The sequence below is a fragment of the Schistocerca gregaria genome, chromosome 5 (assembly GCF_023897955.1).
Source record: "Schistocerca gregaria isolate iqSchGreg1 chromosome 5, iqSchGreg1.2, whole genome shotgun sequence".
Lineage (NCBI taxonomy): Eukaryota > Metazoa > Arthropoda > Insecta > Orthoptera > Acrididae > Schistocerca > Schistocerca gregaria.
Genome location: NC_064924.1, coordinates 166,593,439 through 166,606,983, shown reverse-complemented (window position 1 = coordinate 166,606,983; position 13,545 = coordinate 166,593,439). Strand labels below are relative to the sequence as shown.

The 13,545-nt window shown below is 44.2% G+C and overlaps 1 protein-coding gene across 1 annotated transcript in view; it reads right to left on the bottom strand.

The window, feature by feature from the left end:
• The window catches only part of LOC126273120 (UDP-glucosyltransferase 2-like), a 100,808-nt gene that overhangs the window by 70,318 nt on the left and 16,945 nt on the right, over window positions 1-13,545 (bottom strand). Inside the window, exons 2-3 of the mRNA XM_049976574.1 lie at window positions 12,821-13,073; window positions 5,405-5,659 (exon numbers count right to left, since the gene is read on the bottom strand). Of these exons, the coding sequence (XP_049832531.1) occupies window positions 5,405-5,659; window positions 12,821-13,072 (507 nt within the window). The 5' untranslated portion in view covers window position 13,073. The remainder of the gene's footprint in view (window positions 1-5,404; window positions 5,660-12,820; window positions 13,074-13,545) is intronic.

Genomic DNA, 13,545 nt, shown 5'->3' with positions numbered 1-13,545 from the left:
TGGTTAAACGACGGTAAAATCCCTGTAATGGACTGACCTGCACAGAGTCCTGACTTGAATGCTATAAAACACCTTTGGCATGATTTGTAACGCTGACTACGTGTCAAGTCTCATCGACCAACATCGATACCTCTCCTCAGTACAGCACTCCGTGAAGAATGAGTTGCCATTTCCCAACAAACCTTCCAGTACCTAATTGAATGCAAGCCTGCGAGAGTGGAATCTGCCATCAAGGCTAACGGGAGGCCAAAACCATACTGAATTACAGCGTACCGATGACGGGCGCCACGAACTTTTAAGTAATTTTCAGCCAGGTGTCTGGATACTTTTGATCACATAGTGTATAAACACAAAGGAAATGGAGACACATCAAAACAAATATAAATTTTGAGACCGCTAATCGAAAATAAAACAGTGAAAAAACGGCTGTGAAGAGCGCATGTGAAATGTAAATAATTCAATGATACTTTTATTTAACGCTCAGGAACATAATAAGATTCACAGTTCACTAACGAGTAGGAGGAAACGTTAATAACCGTTCTTAAAAAAATGCAACACAATCTATGAACAACATCCCCGAACAGGTAGTCCTCCATACCTCACAAAAATATTACCTATGTCGACAAGTTATTTTAAATATAAAACAACAACAAAAATTTAGCAGGAAAATAAAAAGTAAGAGCTGCTCAGAACAAGTAAATACAGCAATGGTAAGAGTAGAAAGGGGCATATATAACAATTTCACCTGAATACGTAGTTTAAAAGTTAGCTGTAAATAAACATGCAGTTCACACATTGTCATAGCAACCTTAAACTGCAAGTGACGTGGGGCAATAATTTAGTCTTGTAGCTGATACCCGTTGGCTACCATAGGGCACACAAAATACAAAAAAGTAAAGGACGTATGTAACTTAATACAATAACAAAATTCTGATGTATCAGTAACTTATTTCTAACCTAAATAAAAATATTTATGTATATACAGATTGCTTAAAAGCAGTCTGAAAAGCTTATAAGAATTGTTGACGAAAAAATTCAGTACATTGAGTCATTTAATCAGCATTGAAGTCAGCCAACGAGGCGTTGCGCACGCAAATTCAAACGGTCCGCCAGATACAGTGTCATCAAGCACGTTCTTCGTTAGCTTTCCCAAAGTCTAACAAGAGAAGGATACAAAAATTGGACATGGGAGGGAAGTAAGCATCGAACTCGAACCAAAAGCTGAGCTGTCTCGTGCGCTATCATTTATACTATGAGAACAGCTCTGATGGACCGCTTGAATTTACGCGCGCAACTGCCGCACCGACTAAACTCCAATGTCGATTAAATCGGAAATGGCGCAACATATCGAATATTTTTCCCTGACAATTATTTCCCTGCAGAATATGCCCTGCATCAACCTTACAGGTTTTTCTTACGCTCTAGGCGATCATTTATTTCAGGAGCAATAAAAAAGTGAAGCTACTGTGGACGCCCAACCATTGCGAAACGTTGTCTAGGTATTACACAAAACAAAATCGCCTGCCTGCAAGAACTGGGACCGTCTTTAAATCACTGTTCTGTAAAGAGATGTATTCAGAAGGTTGTAGAGCAGACACCACATACTATCCTTGTCATGTGCTTCTGTGCAAGAAACATATTTAGCCTCAATGAAGAGTTATGGAAGAATATGATGGCGTAAGACACTACTGAAAGACAGTAGAAAAAGTAAGTCTGCATTCGATTCTTTCATCTCCGAAATGTGACATTATCCGCAACGCAGAAGTTGCAGAACTTAAATGTTTAAGGTGATTTGTAACATGCGATTTCCAGTTGAGGTACCTAGTAGTATATCCAGTATGTAGGAAATTAAAATATTCTGTCCCGTTTATTGATTTAGACACATGCACTATTTCTATTAGATTGGTGAATAAGTTCTAAAAAATGGCTCTGAGCACTATGGCACTTAACATCTATGGTCATCAGTCCCATAGAACTTAGAACTACTTAAACCTAACTAACCTAAGGACATCACACAACACCCAATCATCACGAGGCAGAGAAAATCCCTGACCCCGCCGGGAACCCAACCCGGGAACCCGGGGCGGGAAGAATAACTTCTAAGCGTGTTTGTTTTCATGACGGTAGTCCAATTAATATGGGTTTATTTATCGATTGTCATTTTTTATTTGTGACTCACTGCTCCTACTTGTGTTTATATATTGTCATTTTGCCATATGGAGATCGTGAATGGAGCTGTGGAAGCTAGAAAATGGAGTGCCAAGTGGAGAAATCGTAACGTTTCCTACGTATTCTTCTGTCTGTGTTCAATACATGGGTAATAGCAGCGGAGGCAGCCAGAAACATTCGTGCCGTGTATGGAGATAATGCCACTGGACAGAGCACGGGCCGGCCGGAGTGGCCGTACGGTTCTAGGCGCTACAGTCTGAAGCCGCGTGACCGCTACGGTCGCAGGTTCGATCCTGCCTCAGGCATGGGTGTGTGTCATGTCCTTAGGTTAGTTAGGTTTAAGTAGTTCTGAGTTCTAGGCGACTGATGACCACAGCAGTTAAGTCTCATACTGCTCAGAGCCATTTGAACCATTGGAACAGAGCCCGGCAAGAAAATGTTTTTCTCGTTTTAAGGAGGATCGTTTGACATTAGCGACTCTCCGCGTTCAGGAAGACCTTCGCGCTTTGATGAAAACCGTTTAAACGCATTAATCCACGGTGATCCTAGTTAGTATATTCGGAAACTGGCAAAGGTGATGAGCTGTGGCCATTCAAACATCGTGCGACATTTTCGTACAGTGGGGTAGGTTCAAGAATCGGGTGTAGGAGTACCGCATGCTCTAAGCCAAAATAAAAAAAAAAAATCGGCAGGTGGCCACATGTGTTTGCATCTCTGTTCGCTCGTCATCAATTGGCTCGAAAACAACATCGACGATTCCTATCCTGATCGTTAATGGTGAGGAGCAATCGCGTCTTTATGGTAACACAAGGAGGTCAAAGGAATGCTTGAGCGTAAATAAAGCAGCAACTCCCGTACGAAGACCTACTCGCATCCCTAAAAGATAATGTAAGGTATCAGGTGGAACAACGACGGTGTGGTATACTACAAACTGCTTCCCCGACGTGGAATCGTCACTGCTGACATTTATTGCCAACAACTGAGACGTCTTCGAGACACAGTCCGAGAACAACCACCAGGAAGATTTGGTGAAGTGACGCTGCTCCACGACAAAGCCCGTCCACATTCTGCTGGATTGAAAAGAAAAAGCCCTAAAACTCTACAGGAGTAGTGGAGTTTGGTTGAGAAGTTATTCCGCTCCCGTGTTATTCACCTGAACGTGCCCCCTCCCCCCGGAGGTTCGAGTCTTCCCTCGGGCATGGACGTGTGTGTACGTCTTGGCATAAGTTTAAGTTAGTTTAAGTGGTGGGTAAGTCTAGGGACCAATGACCTAAGCAGTTTGGTCTCTTAGGAATTCACGCACATTTGAACATTACTATGGACTTACGCCCTCAGATTCACCTCCACCGCTCTCTATCGAGCAACCTTCACGAAACTTCCCCTCCGGATGAAAATGCACTCCGACCAAGGCTCAACGAGTTCTTCCTTTCAAAACCACGCCCTTTCTACAGTTGCAGAATCGAAGAAGTACCTCAGAGTCGGCAGACTGTTGTAAATAGAAACGCGAATATACACTACTGGCCATTAAAATTGCTACACCAAGAAGAAATGCAGATGATGAACGGGTATTCATTGGACAAATATATTATACTAGAACTGACATATGATTACATTTTCACGCAATTTGGGTGCATAGATTCTGAGAAACCAGTACACAGAACAACCACCTCTGGCAGTAATAATGACCTTGATACGCCTAGGCATTGAGTCAAACACAGCTTGGATGGCGTCTACAGGTACAGCTGCAGATGCAGCTTCAACACAATACCACAGTTCATCAAGAGTAGTGACTGGCGTATTGTGACGAGCCAGTTGGTCGGCCACCATTGACCAGACATTTTCAATTGGTGACAGATCTGAGGAATGTGATCGCCAGTGCAACAGTCGAACATTATCTGTATCCAGAAAGGCCCGTACAGTACCTGCAACATGCTGTCGTGCATTATCCTACTGAAGTTTCGCAGGGATCGAATGAAAGGTAGAGCCACGGGTCGTAACACACCCGAAACGTAACGGCCACTATTCGAATTGCAGTCAATGCGAACAAGGGGTGACGAGACGTTTCAGCAATGGCACTCCATACCATCACGCCGGGTGATACGCCAGTATGGCGATGACGAATACACGCTTCCAATGTGCGATATCGCCAAACACGGATGCGACCATCATGACGCTGTAAACAGAACCTGAATTGATCCGAAAAAACGACGTTTTGCCATTCGTGCACCCAGGTTCGTCGTCGAGTACACCATCGCAGGCGCTCCTGTCTGAGATGCAGCGTCAAGGGTAGCAGCAGTCATGGTCTCCGATCGGATTGTCCATGCTGCTGCAAACGTCGTCGAATAGTTCGTGCTGGTGGTTGTCGTCTTGCAAATGTCCCCATCTGTTGACTCAGGGACCGAGACGTGGCTGCACGATCCGCTACAGCCATGCGATAAGATGCCTGTCATCTCGACTGCTAGTAATACGAGGCCGTTGGGATCCAGCATGGCGTTCTGTATTACACTCCTGAAGCTATCGATTTCATATTGTGCCAACAGTCATTGGATCTCGACCAACGCGAGCAGCAATGTCGCGATACGATAAACCGCAATCGCGATATGCCACAATCCGACATTTATCAAAGTCGGAAACGTGATGGTACGCATTTCTCCTCTTTTCACGAGGCGGCACAACAACGTTTCACCAGTCAACGCCGGTCAACTGCTGTTTGTGTATGAGAAATCGGTTGGAAACTTTCCTCATGTCAGCACCTTGTAAGTGACACCACCAGTGCCAGTGTGAATGTTCTGAAAAGCTAATCATTTGCATATCACAGCATCTTCTTCCTGCTGGTTAAATTTCGCGTCTGTAGCACTTCATCTTCGTGGTGTAGCAATTTTAATGGCCAGTAGTGTATTATTGATGAATGAATTCTCTGTTAATTGTATCTTTTGTGTTTATTAAACTTCTGGAAAAGCGCTACGAAAAACATATAAACCTAATAATTCTGAGGCCAGGCCATGGGCGGTACTGAATTGCATCTATGAGGTTTCCCCAAATTGACTGTCCAAGTTACCGATTTTCAACGAAATATTGTTTGAATTTTGAAGTGCTCAAGTTACTTCATTCGGCTTGACTATAGTACTTGCATCGTGAACAAAGAGAAGTCTGTCTGCTGTTATGCCGGTACGCCGGGCTGAAAAGCACTTGTTGGAGGAAGCTACAGGGACAGTTGGACTGACAATGAGCTCACCCTGTCGTGCGCGCCGTTGAGGGCCATGCTGGAGCTGATGGCGACCAGCGGCGCTCGGAACTTGTGCGCCAGCGCCGCCATGCAGTCGTGGACGAAGTCCTCCGAGATGACGAGGTCGAACCGCGACCCAGAGCTGGCCAACCGCCGCATCTGGGGCAGGTCGTACACCTTGGCGCACAGCTGCCGGTTGATGTTCTTCAGGAAGACGGGCCCCAGGAACGGCATCCGCAGCAGGTCGATGACGGCCGAGGGCATCTGAAAAACGTCCGCAAATCGCAGCAAGTCGGAGTATCCAATTAAACTAGCTAGCTAATAGTTCGACCGTTGCATGGATTGTTCGTTAGTGCCGGCTTATGGGACGTACATCACGGTCATTATCAGACCTTCAACAATAATAATAATGAAACTTCCTGGCAGATTAAAACTGTGTGCCCGACCGAGACTCGAACTCGGGACCGTTGCCTTTCGCGGGCAAGTGCTCTACCAACTTGAGCATGAGAGCTTCTGTAAAGTTTGGAAGGTAGGAGATGAGGTACTGGCAGAAGTAAAGCTGTGGGTACCGGGCGTGAGTCGTGCTTCGGTAGCTCAGTTGGTAGAGCACTTGCCCGCGAGAGGCAAAGGTCCCGAGTTCGAGTCTCGGTCGGGCACACAGTTTTAATCTGCCAGGAAATTTCATATCAGCGCATACTCCGCTGCAGAGTGAAAAACTCATTCTGGAATAATAATAATAATAATGTTGCTGTTCTTGTGGTCTTCAGTCCTGAGACTGGTTTGGTGCAGCTTTCCATGCTACTCTATCCTGTGCAAGCTTCTTCATCTCCCAGTACCTACTGCAGCCTACATCCTTCTGAATCTGTTTAGTGTATCCATCTCTTGGACTCCCTCTACGATTTTCACCTTCCACGCTGCCCTCCAGTACTTAATTGGTGATCCCTTCATGCCTCAGAATATGCCCTACCAACCGATCCCTTCTTCCAGTCAAGCTGTGCCACAAATTTCTCTTCTCTCCAATTATATTCAGTACTCCTCATTAGTTACCTGATCTACCCATCTAATCATCAGCATTCTTCTGTACCACCACATTTCGAAAGCTTCTATTCTCTTCTCGTCTAAACTATTTATCGTCCACGTTTCACTTCCATACATGGCTACACTCCATACAAATACTTTCAAGAACGACTTCCGTACTCTTAGATCTATACTTGATGTTAACAAATTTCTCTTCTTCAGAAACGGTTTCCTTGCCATTGACAGTTTACATTTTATATCCTCTCTACTTCGACTCCCAAAATAGCAAAACTCATTTACTACTTTAAGCATGTCACTTCCTAACCGTGTTGTGTACTGAATCATTAACAGGGTTTACAGGTAATGAAATGTAGCTCGTCGCCACTCAGCGATTTCCAAACATGATGGTTCCAGTATCGACAGTGTTTTCTGGATTCACCGTGAGGCCCCTGACCTGGACGATGTGCATCAACCAAAGCATCCCCTAACTTCCGACTCGATACCTAGACTTGTTGCCATAACAAATGTGCATTATTTTATCGCACTTTCATCCTATGGTGAATTTCAACACGTTTCAGAACTTCACTGCGCTGGAACGGAGTCCGCGCAGGTTCGGTGGCTAATGCCCAGTGACCAGTTTTCGTGCTAAACATTCGTTTGTTCAGCCGGCCGCGGTGGTCTCGCGGTTCTAGGCGCTCAGTCCGGAACCGCGTGACTGCTACGGTCGCAGGTTCCAATCCTGCCTCGGGCATGGGTGTGTGTGATGTCCTTAGGTTAGTTAGGTGTAAGTATTTCTAGGTGTAGGGGACTGATGACCACAGATGTTAAGTCCCAAATGTGGTGGTGGTGGTGGTGAGTGTTTAACGTCCCGTCGACAACGAGGTCATTAGAGACGGAGCGCAAGCTCGGGTTAGGGAAGGATTGGGAAGGAAATCGGCCGTGCCCTTTCAAAGGAACCATCCCGGCATTTGCCTGAAACAATTTAGGGAAATCACGGAAAACCTAAATCAGGATGGCCGGAGACGGGATTGAACCGTCGTCCTCCCGAATGCGAGTCCAGTGTGCTAACCATTGCGCCACCTCGCTCGGAAGTCCCATAGTGCTCAGAGTCATTTGAACCATTCGTTTGTTCGGAAGGGTAGGCCGACACTGTCTTCCATCTTTCGGCCGGTCGGCTACGGCAGAATCGAGGCACTCGCCCTGCGATCTTTCTCAAACGACGTACAGAAACTATTGGGTAAAGTATTTCATTTTTGCTTTACTGGTATATGTCAGGTTCATTACTATGTGCACATCACTTCCTTAATTGTCATAGTTCTTGTGATATTTATTTGGATCTAAGACAGTGCGCGAAATTCTAAAAAGTTTGCAATGAAAAATAGAGGTCGCTATGATTTTGCATTTGGTGCATATTACATAATATGTTGCTGCGTATGAAATTTAGCTAACATATTGAATTTTTCTCTAGACTTGGCTGCCGGTCAATATCTGTCACAAATCTCGAGAAAATTGATCTGACGTGGCTCATTCATTTGCGATTGCGCCGAGCCCGTCACATTTCATAAACGGCTTGAGATACCGAAATGAGGTTTTGGCAAATGACAGCACGAAAAGAGGAGAGAACGTTGTCTTATGTTAATTATCCAATACTTCATTATCTAGCGTGCTATTTCACTAACTACAGATTTTTTCAATGAAAGAATGTAATTTTTAAAGGCCATCGATAGCTTGTGAAGCGAGAAATGCTCTAGGTTTTGGAACAACGTAAGTGAATATTTGCGTCTGCACAACATGTTCGTGACGTGAGGCTATGTAAACTCCGCTGGGTTTTGGCACAAGAAGCAAATCTTAACATGGCAATAAGAAAATGTGTAGGTGTAATTCAAAATTCTCCACTCGTGACGCTTCTGTGAATGTTACAAATGATTAACAAGCCAGGCGAAAATACATCACTACATTATCGACGGAATTCCTTTTATATACTAGTCAAAGGAGAGGTGACAGATCCTTTCGAATGGTCACCATGCCAAGGGCGGGCGTGGATGGGCTCCGCTTAATATGCATACAAATGTGAGTGTAGGATTAAATATAAAATAATGACGTGTAACCTTCCCGAACAGAAAATAAAAAATAAAAACAATTACATTTGGATAATTTGACCCTGATGTAAGGAAACTGCTAAACCTTTACTCATGAAAAAGTGATAAATTTTGACGTAAGCAGCGTTACGCCAGGGCCCTGTGAAATCAATCTGAATCTGTCCGTGAGAAATAAACTGAAAAATTCTTGCTTCATAATGGTGTCGCCGGATAACGCTGTCTATATATCTGCTCATAAATGGCACACTTAGTGCAATGCTGGCCTATCTACTAATAATGGATGGCATTTGTCTGAGATCTGAATTACGAGAAAAACTGACTTTAGTTAGTAACACAGCTGCACAGCTGGTCGTCTGATTACTGAAGAACACATCACTATCTGAAAAAAAGTCTGGACTATTTTATTTTAGATAAATGGCTGGATCAGCATGGCAATGACTTAAGGGGAAATTATACTTTTATAGTTGACTGGTAAAATAATTATATTCTGAAATTTTTTTATGTTATTGATAAAAGATCTACAATCCACTACACGGGAAAACTGAATATATCACAAATGTGGTTCAACTGGTGCTGACAAATCACAAAAGAAAAGATTGAAACAAATTCATATTAACATCTCAAACAAGTCACTTAACTACGCGCATGCCAATAAAATTTACTTTACAATAGATGGTTGACTTAATTACACTTTTGATTTTCCATTATATTAACAATTGTTCACTTGTTCATCATCATCTCATTCCATGGTATCATTTAGCTCTGCAGCTGATAACAATTATTGTTCTGTTCCATACAATAAAATTTTACAATTTGTACTGCACTGTGACTTTAACAACTATTAACTGCAAACTGCGCTGTACCACCGACAGACTACATCTACTCTGTAGCAGGGAGCTACTGCAACTGCCGCAGAGACTGCTCTGACCTGCGACTCTATTGCAGCACTCTAGGGACAAAGATATTATATGTCTCAGGCAGCCCATGTGAATTGTGGTTCTAGCAAGTGAGCAACACATCGAGATTATACACTACATGCCATTAAAATTGCTACACCAAGAAGAAATGCAGATGATAAACCGGTATTCATTGGACATATATATTGTACTAGAACTGACATGTGATTTGATTTTCTCGCAATTTGGATGCATAGATTCTGAGAAATCAGGAGCCACAATAACCACCTCTGGCCGTAATAACGGCCTTGATACGCCTGGACATTGAGTCAAACAGAGCTTGGATGGCGTGTGCAGGTACAGCTGTCCATGCAGCTTCAATACGATACCACAGTTCATCAAGAGTAGTAACGAGCCAGTTGCTCGGCCACCATTGACCGGACGTTTTCACTTGGTGAGAGGTCTGGAGAATGTGCTGGCTAGGGCAGCAGTTAAACATATTTTCTGTATCCAAAAAGGACCGTACAGGACCTGCAACATGCGGTCGTGCATTATCCTGCTGAAGTGTAGGGTTTTGCAGGGATCGAATGAACGGTAGAGCCACGGATCGTAACACATCTGAAATGTAATGTCCACTGTTCAAAGTGCCATCAATGCAAACAAGAGGTGGCCAAGACATGTAACCAATGACACTCCATACCATCACACTGGGTGATAATCCAGTATGGCGATGACGAATACACGGTTCCAATGTGCGTAACCGCGATGTCGCCAAACACGGATGCGACCATCGTGATGCTGTAAACAAAACCTGGATTCATCCGAAAAAATTCGTGCACCCAGGTTCGTCGTTGAGAACACCATCGCAGGCACTCCTGATGCAGCGTCAAGGTTAACGGCAGTCATGGTCTCCGAGTTGATAGTCCATGCTGCTGCAAACGTTGTTGAACTGTTCGTGCACATGGTTGTTATCTTGCAAACGCCCCCATCTGTTGACTCAGGGATCGAAACGTGGCTGCACGATCCGTTATAGCCATGCGGATAAGATCCCTGTCATTTCGACTGCTAATGATACGAGGCCGTTGGGATCCAACGTATTACTCTCCTGAACGCATCGTTCCATATTCTGCTAACAGTCATTGGATGTCGACCAATGCGAGCAGCAATGTCGCGATACGATAAAGCGCAATCGCGATAGGCTACGATCCGATCTTTATCAAAGTCGGAAACGTGATGGTACGCATTTCTCCTCGTTACACCAGGCATCACAACATTTCACCAGGCAACGCCAGACAACTGATGTTTGTGAATGAGAAATCGGTTGGAAACGTTCCTCATGTCAGCACGTTGTCGGTGTCGCCACCGGCGCCAACCTTGCGTGAATGCTCTGAAAAGCCAATCATTTGCATATCACAGCACCCTCTTCCTGTCGGTTAAATTTCGCGTCTGTAGCATGTTGTCTTCATGGTGTAGCAATTTTAATGGCCAGTAGTGTATTTGCTTCCCCTCCAGCGCTCAGCATTTCCCCTACAGCGCCTGCCCATGGCCCTGAGCACTACTCTCCCCCCACACATTCCTTGTCGTCTGCACACCTACAGGCCACAGTATTCGACGTGGACTGTAACAGAAACAGCACAAAAATGTCATTGGTGTGCGCATCCATACCTCAGTAGTTAGCGTTTCTGGCTGGCATGCGGAAGACCTGGGTTCTATTTCCGGTACTATTGGATTGTTCCTTGGCGGGAGGACTGGGATGGGGTACACTCACCGTCACGATACCAGTGAGGAGCTACTTCAACGATAGGTAGTGGTTCAAAGGACTCGACAGCGGAGAACACGGGAGAGCAGTTTGCTGATCCAGTGATCCTCCATACCACACCAAAATGACTCCATTGGCGGAGGATGACAAGATGGTCAGTTGGACCCGATTTGCCAGTCTGGACAGGTTGGATAGCTATTTGCCAATTTAACTCCATTTTATGCTTTGTAGAGCTCACTCTTAGATTGTCTGTCTATTACATAAACTAATGGCAGTATGATGCTGATACAATTTAGTTTATTAACATTTTATTTGTGGAACATCCACAACTATTCTGCACCATGGTAATGGTAAACAAATCCGCTACAGCTATAAAACACTTCACTGATCGAAGTTTGCAAGACAGGAGTCGTTATACACTACTACAGTTTCGGGGTCTTAGGTTCATCATCAGGTGTATCTCAAATCTATAGCAGAACAACAGTTCTAACTACTCCATTAAACAGTTAAGAAATTAAAAAATTAAAGATTGTCATTTAAAAAATGTTCAAATGTGTGTGAAATCTTATGGGACTTAACTGCTAAGGTCATCAGTCCCTAAGCTTACACACTACTTAACCGAAATTATCCTAAGGGCAAACACACACACTCATGCCCGAGGGAGGACTCGAACCTCCGACGAGACCAGCCGCACAGTCCATGACTGCAGCGCCTAAGGCTGCTCGGCTAATTCTGCGCGGCTTATCATTTAAAAAGTCATTGAACAATAGCCAATAGGACATCATGTCCAAGCCGTAACAGCTAATAGACAGACCTGTACCACAGGTTGACCATCAAATAACATCACAAATTGTGACTGTGAAGAGCTCCCACTTTCAATCCTGGTCTGGGAGAATTCCTTTTGCACCAAACTTACCACCAGGAAAGCATACAGTCTATAAAAATGAAGCAACCATAGAACATTAGGTGGAAGCCAAGTGCTAAAGCGAAGTTAAACTATGGTAGATGTTAGCCTATTAGTTGTTAGGTGATCGTACTGTCGCCCCATTATTGCCAGATAGACTATTGTTCAATCATTTTACGTGTTTTTCAGTTTCTAAAAGTCAAGTTTTAATTGTTTAAATAAACTTAATTTCTTACTGCAGAAGGTTACAACTGTTGTTTTGCTTCAGATTTCTGATACACCTGATGATGGAACTAAGACTCCAAAATTATGATAGCGTATAACGACTTCTGTCGTGGAAGGTCAATAAACTGTTTTACAACTGTGGCGGATTTGTTTGCCGTGAACATAATGCAATTGACCAAAATATGTATCTTTACGTTGTGACTCTTTTTTGTGCACTCTTTCTATACAGGAATACTTGAGAATGGGGCCGTGACGCCGAAAATAGTCGGAAAAACCGAAAGATAAATAAATAAAATTAAATTCAATCGTAGCTTTGGAATGTCTATTTCCAAAACAAAGAGAACGCTAGGAACATTTTCTGATTTTTTACCTGTAACTGAATTATTCCTGAGTACTGATGCTTTAACTTCATAACTTTTTAATCAACTGTATACTAAAGCGAATAACTGGGAAGACATGGTCGGAACTCAGTGAAATAAATTCCGTTACTTTTTTATCATATACCCGCTGAAAACGATCACTTACATTATTGTCAGCTTCTGGGACGTCTCCTTTGAAGCTTATGTCGGTGTAGTTCTCGACCGGAGAGTCCAGGGGGTAATGGCCGACGACAGTGACGTTGTGGCCTCTGGAGGCCAGCGCCTTGAAGAGGCGGCGAAACATGATGAAGTGGCTGCGGCCGGGGAAGGACGTAGCAGCCAGGATGTTGGCCGCTTCCGTGGGAGCAGACGCCAGCGCCACCGCCGAGAAAATCGCTAACCACGTGGTCGGCCGCATCCTGCAAACAAAGAGTCCATGCTCATTTAAAGCATCAACTCTGTGGCTATCATCTTTTTCCCTTGCACTTTCCCTTTCACTTTTCGACGTATTCTATGGGCCAAAGTTAGTAAATAAGTGTACTTATGACAGAAGCTGAAGAAATGAATGAAAATTTGCGTCACAGTCAGGACTCGAACCTGGGTCTCCTGCTTACTGGGCAAATGTGCTAGCCATCACTCCACCATTGCAATACAGGTAATACACCTCAGTCAAGTGTCTCCCTAATATAAACTTCAATTCATGCCTTCAGTCTATTTTCCCATTCTTACACCGTCAGTATTCCCTGTGGTCTGCGGTACTGAAAGAGCACCCCAGCCGGCCGATGTGGCCGAGCGGTTCTAGACGCTTCAGTCCGGAACCACGCGGCTGCTACGGTCGCAGGTTCGAATCCTGTCTCAGGCATGGATATGGTGATTTCCTTAGGTTAATTA